The following is a 21,538-nucleotide window of genomic DNA, read 5'->3' on the forward strand; positions in this document are numbered from 1 at the left end:
TTGCTTATTGATCTGACTTTGCATTTGAATTTATTTTATTATTTATTTTTATCTTTGCTATGTTGGTCACAGACTTTGCTTTAATGTCAGTTTGAAGGACCACTCAATGACCCTGATTTATATGTGATAGCTTAATCGGTAATAAGTTAGTACGGAATGTGTTGAATGCAATTTAGCTGTGGATCAGGAGAGGGAGTCCAGGAGCATTGAGAACTAGATATCAAGGGGGTGGGGTTATTGCCTATGACTGCTCCACCCTCACTTTGTGTCAGCAGGTAGAGAGAAAGCTTGCAGTCCCAGGGGAGGGAGGCAGAGAGCTGAGGAACACAAACTGCAAACCACAGGCTTCCTCCTTCAGAGAGTCGATCCAGAAGTGCTTTTCTGGAAGGAAAGCTCTTCCCTGTCATCTACATAACTTTCCAAGTCCACCTCAGGATTCAGAGTCCTTGCTTCTGGGATTTGTTGCCTACTTTATACTGATAGCAGTCTGCCTAGGTTTGCTGCTGGATTGTTGCTGATATTTCCAAACTTTTTCTTTCTCGTTCCCCACATTTCAAGCTGATCATTGTATGTGCTGTAACAAGAAGAGAGAGACTTTTTTATTTGAACGGAGTATTCAGAAATGCTTTTGGATTCATTCTAAGCTCTTTCGATTGCATTTGGACACTTAACTTTCAGCCATGCCTGGCCCAGAAACTTTCAGCCTGGAGTAAATTTCTACCTTTGATCTTATTGGATTGTCTTTCAGACTGTGGAATTCCATTCCTATCTACCTGCATTTTGTGCGCGCGTGTGTGTGTGAGAGAGAGAATTATATTTCTCTAAGTAACAGGTTGGTAAAGTAAGAGACAGTTTTTGCTAAGCTGTTAAAAGTTGGTTTTGTCCAGGATTTATAGAAACATTTCCATCTGTTTCAGCCCCTGGAGATTCCTGCAGGCAGACTACTCAGCAGGTTTGCAGATCTCTCTTAAAAATCCATATCTCCCTTCTCAGGAGAATGATCAGTGTCCAAAGTCATTATAGTTGCTGAATTTCTCTATCGTGTCTACAATTATGAAGACTCTTCAGTACTTTTTGTGTGACCTTTGGGTAGCCCGTATGGATTTTTTTTTTGTGGTGCGTTTATTTACGATTGTATTAACATGTGCTTGAAAGCAATTACAGCAGTTCCTGAGCGTGCACAGGAATAGCATAAAACAAGGACATGTTGGTAACTTTTTTCTCAAAGCCGGTGCCTAAACTTTTAAAATGTTTTGGGGTCCTTTTTACCTCCTGGGAATTTGAAGATAGGTTGAGAAGCCTCTTGTTCATCTACTGAATTTTGGGAACTGAAGATCAGAAGATATGTGCTTTAAAACAGACTCCAAACACAGATTACTAGTGATTTCCTATCCTTATGCTGAACCAGAAGAATAAATCTTGATCCCTGAGCCCAAGTGAGAGGCATTTCTAACAGAACAGGCATGTCAGGGATCAAATACATTTGGAGGACAGCCCAATAGCAAAGACTTAATATTTATACTGAACTTTAAAAATACTGCTGTAATTATCGAAGGGGAATATCCACTCTCCTCCAACATTAGTCTTTAATATGTGGAGTTGATGGAGGACACTGATACTTGTAATTAATGTTAAATCGGAAGAGCTTGTGCTTTGGGAATGAGATATGTGGAGAAGATAACTGGCTGGAGAAAAGGCCAAGTGCATCTAAGATTGATGTATTCGACCTGCTGATCATCCTGAAATGTAATCCTGAAAGGGCAGGAGCTGTAGAGACACTTCTTGCATGGCAGAGACTCGCTTCGTGATTAGCTCAGGCAGGACTGAAATGCTACATAGTATTGTTGTATGCCCTGGCTGGGTTTTTTTAATGCCCATTTGTTCAGTTTATATTGATCTTTCTGGATTTATCCATTGGAGGAGAAGGAGAAACGCTTGATTTAGATTGTTGGTGTTTTGTTTTTAATTTTGTTAAGGCTCCACAGGCCTTTGGGCACGTGGCACCAAGGAAGAGAAACCTTTATGGTGAGAAACAGAAGAGGAACCCTATAAGGAGTGCCAGAAGGAAGGGGCTGTAGGTTACTGAGCCCCTCTCCCCTCCTTCCCATCTGCCCCACTGACTGGAAACACACAAAAGCTCTATACTTCACCAGCTCTGTCAACTGTTAGAACCTGCTGGTGGGGTGAGGATGCATTCCTGAGCGATATGTGTGGCCGAAGTGCGCTGCTGCAGCTGGTAGCATGAGTGCTGGCCCCCAGCTGCAGCTGGCTGTCCTCTGGCCTTGGCTGCTAATAGCTACACTGCAGGTTGGACTTGGCCATACTGGGCTGGCACTGGCAGTGGAGTCAGAGAGGTCAGCAGCACAGAAGGCTATTATTAGGGTGATCCCCTTAAAGGTGGAGCCAATCACATTGGAAGGAGTGTTTGCTAATGTTGCTGAGGTTACTCCAGCAGAAGGAAAATTGCTGCAGGTAAGAGAAACTTTATTCTGTCCCATTCCATTGGCTTTATGCTCCTAGTGCCGTATCCTCCCCCAACCCTACCCCACCCCAACCCACCCCCCACTGCTCCTAGTGCAGTGGAATTGTTTTTATTTCCCAAGTGTACATTTGTAACCAGAGGAACTATGCCCACTTGTTTGCTTTGTAGTATAGTATAGTATCCTACTGCTCTTTAACCTTTCACTCTGTGTCTCTTAAGATAATTTCTTTTCTAACTGTTTTTCATCCTGTCATCAACTGCAGTTGTATACTAATGCTGCTAGTGTCCTAATGCTGAATGTATGGACATATTCAGTTGCTCCTATGGGGTTTATTACTTTCTGTCATAGTTGGTGATACAATGCAAAGTCTGGTGAGCTACTTTCCATGTTGGGCAAACACCACTCAAAGAGGATGGACTTGCTGCTGAAATCTTGAGAGATTCTCCTACCTCTCCCCTTACTTCTATATTTCTAATGGAGCTGAGGGATACAGGTGGATTCTGCCCTTCATAATTATTGATCCAGGATCTGAGTGTTGGCTCAGCTAAGGAGGCACATTATCCTCAATTCACAGGTTCCCACAGCGTCAGTACCTTACCTGTTATAAGTGTAATCAATATCTGTTTCTAACATCTTCATCCAAAGAGAAAGGAGAGCCTCAGAACAGATTATGGCAGCAGAGGCTGTGACAGAAGCACAGTTGTGCTGGTCAGTGAGCAGGCTGATTGCTCACATAATGTATCTGTAGAGTTTGGTTCATTGTAGCAGCGCATAGTGCACTACTGGAGTACCTTCATGTGCCATCTTGTCTGTCAATGACTTGCCTTGTGAGCTCCCTGTTCAAGAACCAGATACTACAAAGCTCATGAAGACAGTTTTTATTAATTTCAATTCTGAAGTTGTATATAATTCTGAAAAGCGGTTCCCCGTGGTGACTTTCCAAATGTGACACTGACTCTTTTCAGTACCTAAAACATTAAATTATATATAACAGTGGGAGAACAGAAAGATCTTTGAGCCAGTCTTGCAATATATGGTCCTCTGCTAACAAATCGGAAATGGACAGTAATACAAGATAGAGGCACTGAGGCATCTTGAAGCTTAATTCAGGTTTGTAAAGCAATTTGCTCTGCTCTAGCACTTCCATTCCAAGTTCAAAGTATTATTATATTAAACTATATTCCCATTATCCTCGACAAATATACTTGAGGACCAGTTCTGTCCTCAAGCAACACCCATTCATGCCATACCAAAATCTACAGTTGTGCAGTATGTAAGTGCTACATTTGAGCATACAGGTCTTCAGATGTTCACCTACAAAATATAGAAATTGACAGGTATAAGAAAAAAAAAAAAGGATAGCCCATGTTGCATGGAAGTTTGAACATTTTAACCTAATCCAGTTCTTTAAATTGTTATCCTTTTACTATTAGAAGGAAGCTGAACCCATTCTAAGACACCATAAAATGAACTATTTCGAGAACTAAACATTAGTAGATTGGAGTATTAAATCTATGGGAGAATAAAAATGTCCACAAAATGAAAAGATTAGAGAAACTCTCACTAATCTTATTTAATGTATCTAATGTATGTAAACATATACTGAACTGTATTGTGTGTCTGATTTTAGGCCCTGATTCTGTAACTAGCTTTGTACAGGTAGACATTTCCCAATCTCAGAGTCCTACTGAAGTCAATGGTATTTCACTCGTTTGCAAATGTCCATGCGCACGTGTAGCTGGTTCCCGGATTAGGGCCTAAGATTCAATTTGTGGGATCAGAGACTATCTTCATTTTCAGGATGTTTATACCATGCCAGGCACAATGGCCAGAAAAGCATAGTCAATTTTAGCTCTGACCTCTTGTGTGTATGTATAATATCCTCTTTAATTCTGTTATAACATACTGATACTCAGGTAATACAATACAGTGCCATTTAAAAACAAGTTGGTCAGATCCTGCTGTAGGATCCACGTGGTAAGGCCCGTGTGCGCACATGGGTCCCATTGAAAGAGTTGAAATCTAGATACACAGTTGTAGCTTGTTGTAAGAATAAGAGCAAATTCACTTTATTTCCTCAAAGTACACAATGAAAAGGGTTTAAGTAACTCAAATTTAAGAAACTAATAGGATGGCCTATATATAGGTTTACATTTAAACAGGGAAATACATCTTATATTATATTGGAATATCTTACTGTCCTTGTATTAATAACATCCCTGTCCTGCACGTGCTTGACTTTGGCATCAATGGGACTACTCGTGAATAAAGTGAAGCATGTGTGCAAGTATCTACAGGTTCAAGTCCTTATATATGATTTAGATACTAAACACAACATTTTATTTCCATCAGCTAATGAGAAAAGTTTTTTTTTTTTTTAAACACCCTCCGAGTTTAGATCTAAAGTTGTGATGACATGGTTACATTTCAAAATCAGGAATGTACAGCCAGTCAGTTGTCCTAAACACAACTATACATAAACGATCAGTGTTACCACTGAAAAGAAAAATGTCTGAACAGTCCTTTGTGAAGATTTTTAGTTCTACTAATAAAGCTAAAGGCTATATAACAGCCTTTTATAGATAAATGAAGTTAACTAGAGAGCTACATGCGGAAAACAAAAAAATTGGAAAATATAAATTGTTAATACAATGATACAAGAATCAGCTTCAGAATTAGGGTAGTAAAATGTTAATCACTTATAGGCATATGCTACAGCCCTTTCTTCCATAGGTATTGCCTTTCACTTCTGTAGGATTCCTCATGTGTAAAGGGGCCAAGGGCTGCAAAATTAGGCCTCATACATTAAGAAAATTATCTATCTAGGGTACACTTAGATTGACCAAATTAATTACTGTTACAGAGCCAGTTTATTAGATAAAAGAATTTAGTGTCACCAAACATGTGAATATCACTGTCAGAATATTTTATTTTCAATGTATATATCATATTTCTTAGGTGCATTAAAATGTTTAAAAATCAACATTAATCCTAATGTATCAGACTTTATAAATATGACTTCATAAATAAAACCCTCCCAAACCCAGAACAAATTCAGTCCTATTCCCCCTGCTCCCTCCCAAACATCCTTTCTGTTTATACCAGAAGAAGCCTGGGAAAACATTGAATTTTGCAGCATGTTCCAAAGGTCAACAAATCCAGGCTCCTGTGACTAGGGAGGGTATAGGGGATTGAGATAATTCCAAAGCAAAGGATCCCTCACTGAGAAGTCCCTGCCATCAACCCCCTCCAGTCTAAACCAGGGAACAGTTAGCTCTGGCACTCCAGAGGTAATATGTCACAAAGAGAGAATAATCTCTCAAATACACAGGACCACTTAAGACATTATATAGGTCAAAACCAACACTTTGTGCTTCAAATGGAAATAATATGCTCTCAGCATGAACCATTGCTTAGTAAGTGGGCAGCAGCATTCTACACTAGCTGCAATGTTCAAACAGTGTCAAGGTGCAGCCCCATGTAAAGCACCTTGCTGTAATCTATCTTTGACATGAAAAAGTCTGAATAATTGCAGGAAGCATCCCTACATTAAAAAGGAAAGGACACAACCTTCTAGATAAGCACACTATAAAGAGCACTTTTAACCTTTGCTGCTAATTGGAGATCCAGAAGCATCTGAGATCCAAAATGGCCCCCAATTTCAAACCTTTGAAATGTTTGGCAGATGAACCTCAGTTGTAGTTACTAATAACATTTCTATCACTTCTTCTCCTTTTCTCTATTGTGTAATTATCTGTCTCTGTGCTGACCTGAGTCTCAGCCATCTTGCTTTTTCATCCATGCCCCAATCTCCATTAGATGTTGGGTAAATCATTTAGTTACACTTGTAGGGTTTGAAAAAAAAAGAAATATCAGATTTCCCAGAAAAAAAGGAATAGAGCCATACTTCAGATTGACTCTGCCTTCTTCCATTAGAAATTAGGGATAATGAAGCTTATTTGAGGAAATATGTGATCACGTAACTAAAGACTGTATCGAAAAGCATGTGCATGGGGTTCAGAATTAAAAATTAAACGTTAATTATAATTTATTTTTGGGATGTATGACTGTTCAAACTCATGTAGAAGTAGAAACATGGTATTGTTTTTGTATATGATATTAATGAGATCAGTATTAAGAATTCTGTATCCAGTTCTGGTGTCCACATTTTAAAAAGAATGTTGATAGATTAGAAAGGTTAAAAAAAAAAAAAGAGAGAGAGAGATCCAAGGTCTGAAAAACCTGCCAGATAGAGAGACCTTTAAGAAACTCAAATTATAGCTATAATTTTATCCAAGAGACAGTTAAGGGTGATTGATCATAGTCTGTAGAAACCAACATGGGAAGATTTCTGATAGTTGCGAGCTCTTGTAATTTAGCAGACAAAGATGTCGGTGTTGGCAACTCTTGTGATTTGGAGTTTTTCTTAAAAAGACAGTTGCTAGGATCAGGAGATAGCATGAGAAACTCAGTTCTTTTAAAAAAAAGAAAAAAGTAAAATATGCTTCTAGTTCTGATGGTTGCAGAGAAAAACCTGAAAACATAAAGCAACATAAAGCAAAACCTGAAAACATAAAGCAAACATCCTAAAGGCTCAGAAGGCAAAGAAAAAACTCAAAACCTTTTATTAAAAAAAAAACAGTTTTAAATCAATGACGTGATTTGGGGTCTGACTCATGATTTTTGAACACCTAGGATTAGCAATACTAAATAAGATCCAATGGCTGGAAGCTGAAACTAGATCAATTCAGATTACAAGTAAGGTCAAATTTAACAGTGAGATCAATTAACCAGTGTAGCAAGTTATCCACAGATGAACAGAATCCAACATTAGCCCCCAGATTACAAAGTTTAGAAATGGAGAGGGTTCCCAGTATTGGAGTTGATAGTGCAGTTGGGAGATGATAGTTCTGAGTGAACTCAGTTAAATGTGTATGGATACAAATCCCAAACTTTAAAAATGTAAATATATTAGTAGGACTATCTGGTTGATCTCTGGATCAACAAAAGGATATAGAGTGCACAATGTTGAGAGAAATCAGAGGCAGCAAAGTCTAACAAAATTATGATAATGTGTGACTTCCACTACCCACATATAAACAGGTCGTATGGTACAATGGAATGAAGTTCAAAGAAACAGTTTGACACTTAAATGCTGATTGCTTCTTGGAACAACTAGATCTATCTAGAGCACATAAGAGGAGCTTAGGCTATGTCTACACGAGCACCTTTGTCAGTGTAATTTATGTCATTCAGGGATGTGAAAAAACCCACCCCTCTGAGCAACATAAGTTACACCAGCAGATGCACCAGTGTGGACTGTGCTATGTTTGCAGGAGACCCTCTCATGCCAATGCCGCTCAATGTCGGTGGTTTAATTATGTCGACAGGAGAGCTCTCTTCCATCAGCATAGAATGGCTATGAGTGATTTTACAGCTGCAATGATACAGTTGTGCCTCTGTAAATTCGCTATTGTAGACATGGCCGTAATCTAAAGTAAGTAACATACAAGATCTAATTCAAGAATTAACAGTAGTTGAGCCACTAATAATGACCATGGTATAGGTTCAACATCCTAAGCAAAGTATCAGAAAAGGACACGGTGACACTAAACTTTAGAGACTTCAATAAAGTCTAGTCAAAAAGACCTTGAAGGAAAAAGGTAAAGAAAAAAAGTCCTTGGATGTGACATGGATGCTACTTAAACTAAAAGTAGAATCACAGAAGGCTGAACAAAAAGGAGAATGAGAAAGTAAATATGACTGTGGGTACATCTAAGCAGAAAAAAATCCACAGCAGTGAGTCTTCTTAGAGTCTGGGTCTTCGCTCATGGGTCTTGTGCTGTGGGGCCTAAAATAGCAGTGTAGATGTTCAAGTTTTAGAACCCAGGCTCCATCTTGAGCCTGAACATCTACACTGCTATTTTTAGCCCTGAAGCATGAGCCCTGTGAGCCTGAGTCCATTGACCTGGGCTCAGACTCACTGCTGTGGGGCTTTTTTTCCTGTGTAGTCTTACCCTCTGTTGGCAAGGTTCAAGAGGTTACCTGAGCCAAAGAGATTTTTCAAAATGTATAACAGTAACCCTAGTTATGCCAATATGCAGGAACATAAATTACAGTAAGCAATATGTAAGAGGGAAGTTCAGAGGGCTGAGATGAATTTCAAGGAACAAATTGCTCAAAGCACTAAATAAAAAATGCAACAAGACATTTTTTAACTATATCAGAAACAGGAAAACTGCAAAAGAATTTTGGTCTGCTGGATCATCAGAAGTTGAAGGGAGCAATTAATGATAAAGAAATTGCTCAGAAACTAAATGATTTCTTTGCATCAGTCTTCACTGCAGAAGATTTGGGGGAAGATACCTGCTATTTTTTTGGTATTAAAAATAGGTACTACCAGAGATTGAGAGAGATGCTATAACAAAATGATGATTGAACAAAGCCCAGATGATAGATCCAAGAGTTATGAAAGAGCTCCGGTATGAAGTGGCTGAGCTTTTAGCAAAAATAAGAACTTGTTAAAAACAGCTATTGTACTGGACTATTGCAGGATGAAAAATGCTTTCCCTGTATTTTAAAATTTTTTTAGGGCTGATTGAGGGAATTACTGACCAATAAGCATTACATCTGCACATGGTAAATTGGTTGAAATGATGATTAAAAATAGAATAATAAATAGTAATGAAACACCTGGAAGATTATGGTATGATAGAGATTAAGCATTATGGCTTCTGCAAAGGAAAATGGTATCCCCCTAATCTATTAGAATTAATTGAATGTGTGGCTAAAGTAGTGGATAAAGGAGAACTGGCTGACATTTATTTAGACTTCCAAAGTCCTTTGTCAGAAGTTCTTAACAAGAGGCTACTAAAGAAACTAAGTAGTCGTTGGGTAGATACAAAAAATGGCAATGGGACTGTGACAGAGTTCCTCCTCTGCACTTACTGGAAGATTTGCTTGCCTCACAGATTTACCCTGTGGGTCAGGAAACAACCCAGAGCCCTTCCCTTCTGTAGAAGCGACAGTCCAGGTAAATTCCTCCTGTGTTTGATCAGGAGTTGGGAGGTTTGGGGGTAGGGGGAACCCCAGGCCTGCCCTCTACTCCGGGTTCCAGCCCAGGGCTGTGTGGACTGCAGCTGTCTAGAGTGCCTCCTGTACAGTTGTGCAACAGCGAGAACTCCCTGGGCTACTTCCCCATGGCCTCCTCCCAATACCTTCTTTGTCCTCACCACTGGACCTTCCTCCTGATGTCTGATAACCCTTGTTCTTCTGAGTCCTCCAGCAGGATGCCTACTCACTCTCAGTTTCTTGCACGCCTCTTGCTCCCAGTTCCTCACACACTTCTCCTCTGACTCCCTGGCTTTCCTTGGCCTGACTGGAGTGAGCCCTTTTATAGTATCAGAGGGGCCTTAATTAGAGTCAGGTGCTTAACAGCCTCACCCTGACTCTTAGCAGGTTAATTAGAGTCAAGTGTTCTCATTAGCCTGGAGCAGTCCCTGCTCTGGTCACTCAGGGAACACAAAACTGCTTATCCAGTGGTCAGTATATCTCTGTTCTACTACTCTGCTGTTCCCAACTGGCCTGGGTCTATTTCAGGGATAAAAAGCAAAGAGTGGAATTAAATAGTTCATTTTCATCATGGCTAAAGTGGTGTGCTTCCAGGTTCTGTATTAGGCCTGGTCTACACTACACGTTTAAATCAATTTAAAGAGCGTTAAATCGATTTAACGCTGTACCCGTCCACACTACAACGCCCTTTATATCGATATAAAGGACTCTTTAAATCGATTTCTGTACTCTACCCCGACGAGAGGAGTAGCGCTAAATTCGATATTAACATATCGGATTACGGTTAGTGTGGACGGAAATCGACGTTATTGGCCTCCGGGCGGTATTCCGGGCGGTAATCCCACAGTGCACCACTGACCGCTCTGGACAGCAATCTGAACTCGGATGCAGCGGACAGGTAAACGGGAAAAGCCCCGCGAACTTTTTTGAATTACATTTCCTGTTTGCCAGCGTGGAGCTCTGATCAGCACGGTGGCGATGCAGTCTCAAATCCAAAAGAGCTCCAGCATGGACCGTATGGGAGATACTAGATCTGATCGCTGTATGGGGAGACAAATCTGTTGTATCAGAGCTCCGTTACAGAACACGAAATGCCAAAGCGTTTGAAAAAAAATCTCCAGGATACACAGCGCTGCGTGACAAGCGTAACGGAAAGCCAGAGACTCAAATGACAACTCATCGGAGGGAAGGGGGTACTGAGGACTCCAGCTATCCACAAGTCCACAGCAGTCTCTGAAAAGTATTTGCATTCTTGGCTGAGCTCCCAATGTCTGTAGGTTCAAACACAGTGTCTGGCGTGGTTCAGGGAAATAGCTCCTCAGTTTCCGCCCCCCCTCCCCCACCACGTGAAAGAAAAAGGAAAGAAATCATTTCTTGACTTCTTTCAGTGTCACCCTGTGTGTACTGAATGCTGCTGGTAGACGCGATGCTGCAGCAGTGAAGAGCAGTAATCCGCTCCTCTCCCCCCTCCCGGTGGTAGACGGTACAATATGACTGATATCCGTCGTCGCCATCAGCCCATGAGTGCTCCTGCTGGCCTCAGGTGAGACTGGCCGGGGGCAAACCTGGGTAAAAATGGGAATGACTTTCCCAGTAGATGGTACAGAACGGCTGGTAACCGTCTTCATCATAGAAAAGACTGGGGGCTGAGCTTAATCAGCCCTCCCTTTCCTGTGTAAAAGAAAAGATTCTGTACTGCCTGGACTGTCATAGCCCCTGGAGGCTGCCTCCCCTTTATTTTATCTCACTAAAAGTCTCTGTTTCTTATTCCTGCATTCTTTATAACTTCATGACACAAATGGGGGGGGACACTGCCACGGTAGCCCAGGAAGGTTGGGGGGAGGAGGGAAGCAACGGGTGGGGTTGTTGCAGGGGCACCCCCTGTGAATACTGACACGGAGCAGCTGTGCTCTGATACACTGGTCCTCTAATACACTTGCCCCTTATTCTAGGCAGGACTGACTCTATTTTTAGAAACCATAAGGGAGGGATTGACTCAGTCCCAAGTGAGTCAATCCCAATTTTGCTTTTGCGTTGCGCCCCCCCGCTGATTTCAGCCAGGGGCACTCATGATAGCAGCGGACAGTACAGAGGGGGAGAGATAACCGTCATCCCATTGCCAGTTTTCTCCGGCAGTAGACGGTACAGAACGACCAGTAACCATCTCTGCTATCATTGCAAAAAGCAAGTGAATGCTGCTGTGTAGCACTGGAGTATCGCCTCTCTGTCCGCAGCATCCAGTACACACATACGGTGCCGGAAAAAAAAAAAGCTGAACGGGCTCCATGGTTGCCGTGCTATGGTGTCTGCCAGGGCAATCCAGGGAAAAACGGCGCGAAAGGATTGTCTGCTGTTGTTTTCCCGGAGGAAGGAATGACTGATGACATTTACCCAGAACCACCAGCAACAATAATGATTCAACCCAGAATTCCAAGGGGCGGGGAGACTGCGGGAACTATGGGATAGCTACGGAAGAGCTACCCACAATGCAACACTTCAGAAATCGACGTTAGCCTCGGACCATGGATGCACAACGCCGAATTACTGTGCCCAGTGTGGCCGCATGAAATCGAATTTATAATATCAGTTTTATAAAACTGATTTTAGCTAATTCGATATTATCCCGTAGTGTAGACATGGCCTTAGATCGAGTGTTTGATGACATAAGGTTATTTAGCTTAGTCAAAACTAGAAAGGAGTGTGAGGCACTTGAGAGACCTAGGCTATGTCTACATTGTGGAATCTACACCAGCATGGCCCCCTAGTGTAGATTCAGCCTACACCAACAGATGTTCTTCTGTCAGACTAGAGACAACACCTCCCTGAATGACATTAGCTACATCAACAGAGGCACTTTCATCAGCAGCTGTGTCTACATGGGGGTTTTGTCACCATAACTGTGTCAGTCAAGGGTGTGCTTTTTCACATCCCTGGTTGACCAAGCTATGCCAATACAACTTTGAAGTGTAGACCTAACCCTAACCAAGGTAGGTGAATGGTCAAAATAATGGTAGATTAGTCCTGGTCTACATTAGAAAATTAGGTCAGTTTCACTATGTCAGTCAGGAGTGTGAAAAATCCACACCCCGGAGCGGCATTGTTAAACTGACCTAAGTCCCAGTGTAGACAGTGCTAGGTCAACTTAGCTGTTGCCTCTTGGGGAGGTGCATTACCTATGCCAGTGTGAGAACACCTCCTGTTGGCATAGATATTCTCTACACTGAAGCATAACAGTGATGCCACTGCAACATTTTAAGCACCCAAAAATTCTGCTTTGATAAATGCAAAGTAATGCACATTGCAGGGGGGGATTTGAACTATTCCTACACCTTACAGAGTTCTCAATTAGCTATCATCTCATCACTGTGACCAACTCAATGAAAATTTTTACTCAATATGCAATTACCGTCAAAAAAGCAAACAAAGGAATGGGATGGAAAATACAAAAGACAGCATAATACCGTTATATAAATAATGATGTGGTCACACCTAGAATACTATATGCAGCACTCTCAGAAAGGATATTGCAAAATTATAGGAGTTTCAGGAAAAGGCAATAGAGACTTTTGAAAACTGTGATATGATTGGATTATCTTTGGAAAGGAGAGAGAGGGGGACGTGATAAAAGAGTGTAAAATAATAGTTTAGAGAAGATTGTTATAGTTCAGAGGAACTGCACTTGTATTTCTCCTATCATGGTCCCTCAGGGCATTCACTCCAGGCTCCCAGCTCCTCAGCCATCACCTCTCCTGGGCAAAGACCCACACCTCTCTCTTTCCTAACCAGAGATTGTCAGACTGTGCAGGTCCCTTGTGTGCCCACAATAATACATTTATTTAATACAATGGACCCCAAAGATACTAAAACTTAATTCAGTAACGTCTCCCAAGGATATGACAAGAAATTGCCATATGTATCACCAAGATAAATCAGGAGTCTTTGTTCTCTCTGTCCTATAACACATGAACAAGGAGACATTCAATGAAACTGAAAGGTTATAAATTCAAAACTGATTCAAGGAAATACTTTTTCTTGCAACATGTAATTAAGCTGTGGAACTCTTTGCCACATGATGTCACTGAAATCAATAATTTAACAAGCTTCAAAAAGGGTTGGGATATTTATCTAAATAACAACTATTTCCAGAGTTGTTATGATAATGGTAAAAAACCTCCTGCTTTAGGGTTTCAGCTGATCTCTACTAGGAATTGGGATGAGTCTTGCAAGGAGACAGATTATCCTTCATTTGCCTCTTGTGGGGTTTCTTGCACCTTCCTGGGAAACATCTGAGGCTGGTCACTGTCAGAGACAGGATATTGGACTAGATGGACCATGGGTCTGATCCATTGTGGCAGTTCCCATGTGCTGATGACTGTTACTGAAAATTTGGTAGAAATTTCATAAACAGTATGTACCAAATCCAATTTTGAATCAAGTATAATTTATCCGTTATAATTTTTAGTTATTCTAGTTTTCCAAAGTAGCAAAGAAACTATTTAAGATCTAGCCACCTGCAAAATTTGAAGTTGTAAAGTCAGCTGAGTATACTTCTATACAAAATTATTTGTAACTGCTGTTTATAAATAAATAATATACATTTAGTTTACCCACTTTTATGACTCAAAAAGTGTCTATAAGATTTTATTCAAACTTTCCTGAAAAATCCCTTTCCTTTGGGTTGAAACAAAAAAAAAAATCAACCTAAATAGGAGAAAGTGATGTGTGAATGAAAGTAGAGATGTATAATTAATTATGTTGCTGCCTTAACTGTAGTTTTCACTACCATGAAACTTGGTATAATTATACAATAGCCTAGAATCAATTGGGTTTTTTAAAAAGCAAAACAGTTGACAGACTAGCACTGCATTTTAAGGAATCTCCCAGACTGTAAGAGTTTAGATTACTTTTTCTGGTAGTTGATCTGTGACAAAGTCCTAATCCCTAGAGAGGGGTGTGAAATTATTTCCAGCAGGGATTGATGCAAGAAGTCCCAAGGTGTGTGTATCAGCAGCAGAATGGAGGTCAACTTCAGGTAGAATCTAATGCCTTTATGAGTCACAAATTAAGTACAAGTCAGGAATCATCTGATATTTTTGCGTCTGCGGCCCAGAATGTAAGTATTTGAATGAAGATGCGGTAAGGGTGTAGCCCACACACTATCTCCAGTTACATGAGAGACAAATCACGTAGTAAAAATGCAAGTTTGTCTCCAGAGGCGATGTTAAGGTTCCCACACTTTCCTTTGTGCATTGGTCTGAGTCAAGAATTGAGTACCAAAGTACATATTTTAATGAGGTGGGGTTTTTTTGTTTTGTTTTTTACCAAGCTGACATGTTTATTTTGTCTTAAACTCTTCTTCGAGGTCATGCCCCAAACATCACTTTCTTAGTGGGCTCAGAAGGGCGCCACACAGGGATGAGAAGTGAGGATTTTGTAATGGCTAAATTCATTACAAAATCTTTAGCGCTCCAAGTATCTTTGATGACTTGTATATAAACTAAAGCCTGTTCTAGTCCTAGAAAGGTGATAAGGAAGTGAGCAATCAGAAAATATGCAGCTGGGATGGCAGTACGAAATTCCTGTTCTAAAGCTGTTAGAAAGGAGTGAGCCCCTTCATGTCGTTATGGACTTGGATACAAAAAAATACTTTTACTCTCAGACTCCAAACTTAGTTCATGGAAGTCAGGATCATCTCTGAACAAGAGGACTGAAGTGGGAGGATGTTTTCAGTGTGAGGTGCTTGTGTGCAAATAGTGATATTGATGCTTCATGAACAACTTTCAAAGGAACAAGAAAGTGTTGCAGGTAAATAACAACAGGGCTGAGCAAAAGTGATGAGTGTTGAAGGGAAGGAGCTAAGTGTGACTATGAAGCTGCAAAGAGAGGATAAGAAGGAGCTAGATCTGTGAGATGAGAAGGGGGAAGAAACGTATTATTTGTATTATGGTAGTACCTAGAGGGCTCAGGATTGGGGCCACACTGTGCTCTAAGCACTGAACACATCATTGCTTACAGTCTAATTAGTAAAAGTAATCACGATACCACAATGGACCAATAGTCCCTCCAGTCTAGTATTTCTGGCTCCAGCAGTAGGCTGCAAGTAAAGGCAAAAACCACGATAAGATTCATCAATTCCAAGGCCAGAAGGGACCACTGTGATTATCTCATGTATAACACCAGCCAGAGAACCTGGCCTCCTGTATAACAGGCCATAAAACTTTCCCAAAATAATTCCTAGAGCATATATTTTAGAAAAACATTGAATCTTGAATAAACATAATGCACTTGCTAATGTATTGCTAGTGTAATGAATGTTAGGATGGGAAATGTCATACTCATTTCACCTAGGTGATCTTAGGATTGATCTGCTTTTGCTCTGAAGCATAACAATTCATAGCTCTTTTAATTATCACCTCAATGTACTGTAACTGCTTATGTTGACCCATTTTCTCCTCTTTGGGTCACCTGTGTAATTCACATTGCCTTCCATAAAGTAGCACCAATATAAGTGAGAGTAGAGTTTGTCCTGCTATGCTCATTAATCATTGAACTCACAAAGCACTTTTCATCACTAGATCTAAAATAAAATGTTTTGGGTTTTAAGTTTTCTGTAGGTCTCACAAAATATGTTACTTCCTGCTTCAAAATAACATGAAACCACCATGTAGCAGAGATGCTCTGCTTCTGAAATAGTTTGATAACTGCTGTCTCACAAGCTCTTCAGTTACTTATATAAACTAGCTCCTTCATGGCTGGGCATTACTGTGGGAGGGAAAGAAGGGGAGGGAGAGCTAAAACATCAGAAAATCTAAGAGGACCTAGGTAGGTTGGTTACGAAGCCAGTACAAAGACAGCTCAATCAGTGTTGAAAAGTGTACAAAATTGTACATTGGAGGGAACAACTTAAATATTTAGACAGAGACAGACTTCGAGTTAACTGTAGGATTATTTAATTTGGATAAGAGAAGTATGTGAAGTAATCAGTGATAGAGAAGGCAATTTGAGGTTTTCTGTTCCCCCAGATATGAGAGTGAATTCCTTCATTCCAAGTGTTCGAGTCCCCTCCTTCTATTTACCTCAATCTTCCACTATTCAATCAAATCCGTGTGTGAAAAAATAGACTAAGAGCCTGTGCAAAATCACACCAGTCTTGTATTTTGGTTTGGAAAGACAGACGTAAGCATGGCAGAAACCCATTAAATAATTGTTCACATAAAATCTTTGACCCAAAGAATTTATTTGTCTGTTAGAGCATAACCATGCTTCCCAAGAAATTGGGAACTATACGTGAACGTTAAAATTCAAGTTTTAGAATTTTCTTGTCCCAGTTGAAATCCAGTGAGGCATCAAAGGCAGGTGAGGGACCTTTCTCGTCTGGGATCTGGCCTTTCTCAGCCTATCCATTTTCTGTAAAGGAAGAAGAAGAACAATGATAGGCAAGTAAGAGATCAGATGTATGACGTAAACATATCCCCTTAGATACTAGAATCTAAATTTACAGCCCTCAGTCACTGGGGCAAGAGGCAGGGCAGTCTGACACTTGAAGAAAGAACTTTGGCTATTTGTGCTACAAGTTGCAAATTGTTTTTAGGACTGTGTTACTGCTACAGTTTGTGCTTCATCTTTTCCTATAAAGAGCAAAATAACCAAATAATGGAGCAGTGTAGGGATGATGAGCACTGGGGCTGAATAAAGATTTTGGAAGAGTGTTATATGGTAAGATAGAGAAGGAAATCTAATAGTATGGTGAGTGGATAGACAGCATCAATCCTTTACTGAGGGTATGGCTACACTTGGAATTTCAAACCACTGCCGCGGCAGCACTTTGAAGTGTGAGTCTCTCCCAGCGCTGCACATAAACCACATCCTTTACGGGTGTAGTGTGCAGCGCTGGGAGCCGCGCTCCCAGCGCTGCTGCCCTAATTACACTGACCCTTTACAGCGATGCATCTTGCAGCGCTCAGGGGTGTGTTTTTTCACACTCCTGAGCGTGAAAGTTGCAGCGCTGTAAAGTGTGAGTGTAGTGTGATATTGTGCACAACCATCAGTAGCTCACTTACATTGCTTTATGGGGTTTTGAATTAGGAATAGGGACAGATGTTGATTCCAACAGGCCAGCCCTATTCTTATCAGATATCTTAAGGATCTGGAAGAAAACCAAATATTCCACATTTAAGGTGCAGTATAGTGATCCCTATAATTCTGGGACTAAAACCTGAATCAGAAATTCATGCCTAAAAATTAATCATAAGATCTCTTAGGGAAATCACCCAAATATAAGATAACTAACTTTTTATCAGTCATTTGCTGAAGATGGAAATGATGAAGTGTATGTATACACCTTACTGCTTCAGTCTGCCTATTTGTCTAAGTCTGGAGAAGAGAAGAGGGAGGAAAAGGAAATAAACTAATAACTCATCAAATGTCAAGGCAATATTAAATAATCCTTATTAAGTGATCTCATATCTCACTTATCATTCGGCTTACATTTGACCAAGACAGCAAAAAATACCGAGACTTGCTTATATGCATATTTCAAGAGAAAGTAAACTTTCACACTGCTGATGATCAGAGCTGGAAACTGGTCAGATGCCTACTGAACAGTTAAAGAATGGAACTCCTTCCAGTGCTGCAGGCTTCTATGCTCTCCTCTTTTAAACTCTTCCTTAAAGTGCACACCTGTAAATCCATTGTCTAGTCACCTGGCATTTTGTGTGTGCATCATGGTATATATTTTGGAGTTTTTAAAATAGATTTTAAGCTTCAGGGAGTAGGGACCATGTTCTCTCTGTGGTACTGTGCAGCACTGAACACAAAATGCTCAGCAAATGATAGTAATTCTGTGGAAATAATAATACTAAACATTGTTGATAATATCTACACCATTGGTTCTCAGCCCACGGGCCGCCTGTGGCCTAAGCAACACAAAGCTACGGCTCATGTGAGATCCTCAGGGCCATAATTAGGGTGGGGTGGGAGGGACACCTACCCTGGACGCAGAGTCGGTGGAGGGGGGTGCAATGAAGGGGGTGGTACAGGATTGGACCCAGCCCCAGCACTACCACCCCTGCAGGATCAGGCCTAGTGACATTGGCAGGAAGCCAGGGTACTGAATCACCACCACCCTGTTGAGTGCAGGAGAGGGCAGTCCTGGGGGAGGGTTTTCTGCCCTGTACAGGACATCATAGAATCATAGAATATCAGGGATGGAAGAGAGCTCAGAAGGTCATCTAGTCCAACCCCCTGCTCAAAGCAGGACCAACCCCAACTAAATCATCCCAGCCAGGGTTTTGGCAAGCCTGACCTTAAAAACATCTAAGGATGGAGGTTCCACCACCTCCCTAGGGAACCCATTCCAGTGCTTCACCACCCTCCTAGTGAAATAGTGTTTCCTAATATCCAATCTAACCTCCCCCACGGCAACTTGAGACCACTGCTTCTTGTTCTGTCATCCTGCCTCTGCAGGGCATCCCGTGTGCCAGCCTGATGTTGGGGGGTTGTCTGGATGCTGGGGGACTGTCCTGGGGGTGGTGGTGAAGGGGGGTATTCTCTGGCTGGGTGTCAGTCCCTGGGTGGGAGGGCCTGAGTACACATGAGGAACAGTGCCTGGCTGGGGATGGGCGTGCCCCGTCTTTGCAGGCAGGCTCCATAGCTGTGCTCTCTCAGTGCTCAGCCCAGCTGTGCCACCACCAGCAGCATAGAAGTGAAGGTGGCAATACACCATGCCATGCAACCCTTACTGTAAATTAATTCATTTTAACAGTTAAGGATTTTACTTATTTTGCTAATTTAAAATGCTCTTGGTAGACATTTGCCAGTGTTGAAATGAAAGGTACTATGTTGATTTGAATCACATGCTGTCATATAACAAATACTAAACCTTATTTTTTTTGTAGATGTACAGGTAGTATATTTGTTATGTGGATGTGGCCCACAAAACACATAGAGAGCTGCATATGTGGGCCACGATGGTAAATAGGTTGAGAACCACTGATCTACACAGTACTGCTGAACCCTGCAATCTTATCAGAATAGAGTGAAGTTGGATTTTCTCTGCCCCTGTAGAACTTGACATGAGTCACAAATCTTAGGGAAACAGGAAATAGGGGGAGAGTGATGGAAGACAGAATGTAACTTTCTGAATGCTCTGGAAGGTCGACCTTGAATTATTAGTCAGCCTTTCCAGAAAAAAACACCAAATATTCCATACTGTGTAAGTGTCTAGAATTTTCTCATTAATTTAAAATTCTGCTTGGCATTTTCTGTACCCAGATTAGCCCAGTATTATGTTTAAATTCTTCATCTGTGGCTGTATTCTGTGGTCTCACTTTTATCAGCCACCCAAAACCAATTCCACATCAAAAATGTATAATTTGCTGTTTGAGAACTATGTAGAGCTTAGGAGACCACAGAAGAGCTGCATTTCATGTCCATGCACAAATGAGTGACTTTAATTTCCAGACAGAATTGTGTTTAAGGTAATTAAAATTATAAATTTATGTCAATAACATGCAGAAAACACATGATAGATATGTATTTTGGAAAGTAGTGACTTAAAAACACTTAGGCGTCCTGGTGGATAATCAAGTGATTGTGAATTCCTAGTGCGGTATGGTAGCTCAAAGAACTATCATATCTTTGCATGTATAAGCACAGGAATATCAGGCAAAAAGTAGGGAGGTGTTATTACCACTATAAATGGCATTAAATGAGGCCATTACTGGATACTGTGTCCAGTTCTGATATCAACACTTCAAAAAGAATGTTGATAAACTGAATCGTAGCTCTTTTCTAAACCATTTCCAAAGTCTGGAAAATCTGTTAACCGTGAGACTAAAGAAGCATAATCTAGTTAGTTTAAGAAAGAGATGTTTAAGTGACTTGATCTGCAAGAATTTACACAAGGAAAAGATTTCTGATAGTAGAGGGCTCTTTAATCTAGCAAACAAAGGCTGAATAATGGGAGGAAGCTGAAACTACACAAATTCAGATTAGAAATAAAGTGCAGGTTTTAAACAGCGAGGATGATTAACCATTAGAATAATTTAGTTCTGGATGTGGTGGATTCTCCATCATTTGAAATCTTTAAATCAAATTTGGCTGTCTTCCTGAAAGATGTGCTGTACTTCAACCAGACATTGTAGGCTTAATGCAAAAATCAAATAGTAAAATTCTCTGTGTTACACAGGAGTTTAGAATAGATTATCATCATGGCTCTTTGGGCCTTAAAATCTTTGTATCTATGAACAAAACATCAAAACAAAGTGGCGTTCTAAAGAAACAAACACTGGCAACTCGGAATATTCAGTTACACGAAAAGAAATCCAAGGCTAGAAAATGTGGGAAAGTCCCTGAAGCAATTCCTATTCTGTATATGTGACCATGCCACCCAATGCAGCCACAAGCGAAGGCAGATTCATGTCTGTCAGAAGCGGAGTTACACTTTGGTGAATTTGAATTGTGCATTTCCAAATCTATAAACTGCAGGAATAAGTGTATTACCAGGCTTTGGGTGGATGGGACATGCAGTTGTGTCAGCAGTGAAGTTGTGTATGTATGTTTGGTAATGGAGTTTTTGTGAATTGGGGGCAGAGAGATTGCAAAGTCTATGCACGGCTTAGAAAGTCTAGTAGAGCCAATGTGGAACATCTAACAGCCACAAGAGTCCTTGTGTGGTTTGAGAGTTCTGCAGACATGAGTGCATTAACCAAGATTTGAGAGGAAATCAAGGGGGATTATGCATGAATTTGGTGGTTGTGTGTGTGTATCATGGTGAGAAGGTCCAATCCTTGCCCCATTCTGTCCTGTTATAAAAGTCTACCAGACCTTAAGGCAAGTATTAAAAAATTCTCCGATCATCTGTGGACCATAAAGTCAGTTGTCACCTTGGCAAATGTCAGCTCCTGGAAAGATTTTTTTAAAGGAAAAATGGCTTGACTAATCATACTAGCAATCATTTTCCATTTTGAAGACTTTTCACAAGA

General features: G+C 40.8%; 1 protein-coding gene across 1 annotated transcript in view; it reads left to right on the forward strand.

The window, feature by feature from the left end:
• Positions 1 to 333: 333 nt before the first annotated feature.
• RNF43 (ring finger protein 43) overlaps positions 334 to 21,538 on the forward strand; it is a 120,138-nt gene continuing 98,933 nt past the window's right edge. The window contains exon 1 of the mRNA XM_032769940.2: positions 334 to 2,472. Coding sequence (XP_032625831.1) covers positions 2,242 to 2,472 — 231 coding nt within the window. The 5' untranslated portion in view covers positions 334 to 2,241. The remainder of the gene's footprint in view (positions 2,473 to 21,538) is intronic.

The sequence above is a fragment of the Chelonoidis abingdonii genome, chromosome 20 (genome assembly GCF_003597395.2).
Source record: "Chelonoidis abingdonii isolate Lonesome George chromosome 20, CheloAbing_2.0, whole genome shotgun sequence".
Classification (NCBI taxonomy): Eukaryota; Metazoa; Chordata; order Testudines; family Testudinidae; genus Chelonoidis; species Chelonoidis abingdonii.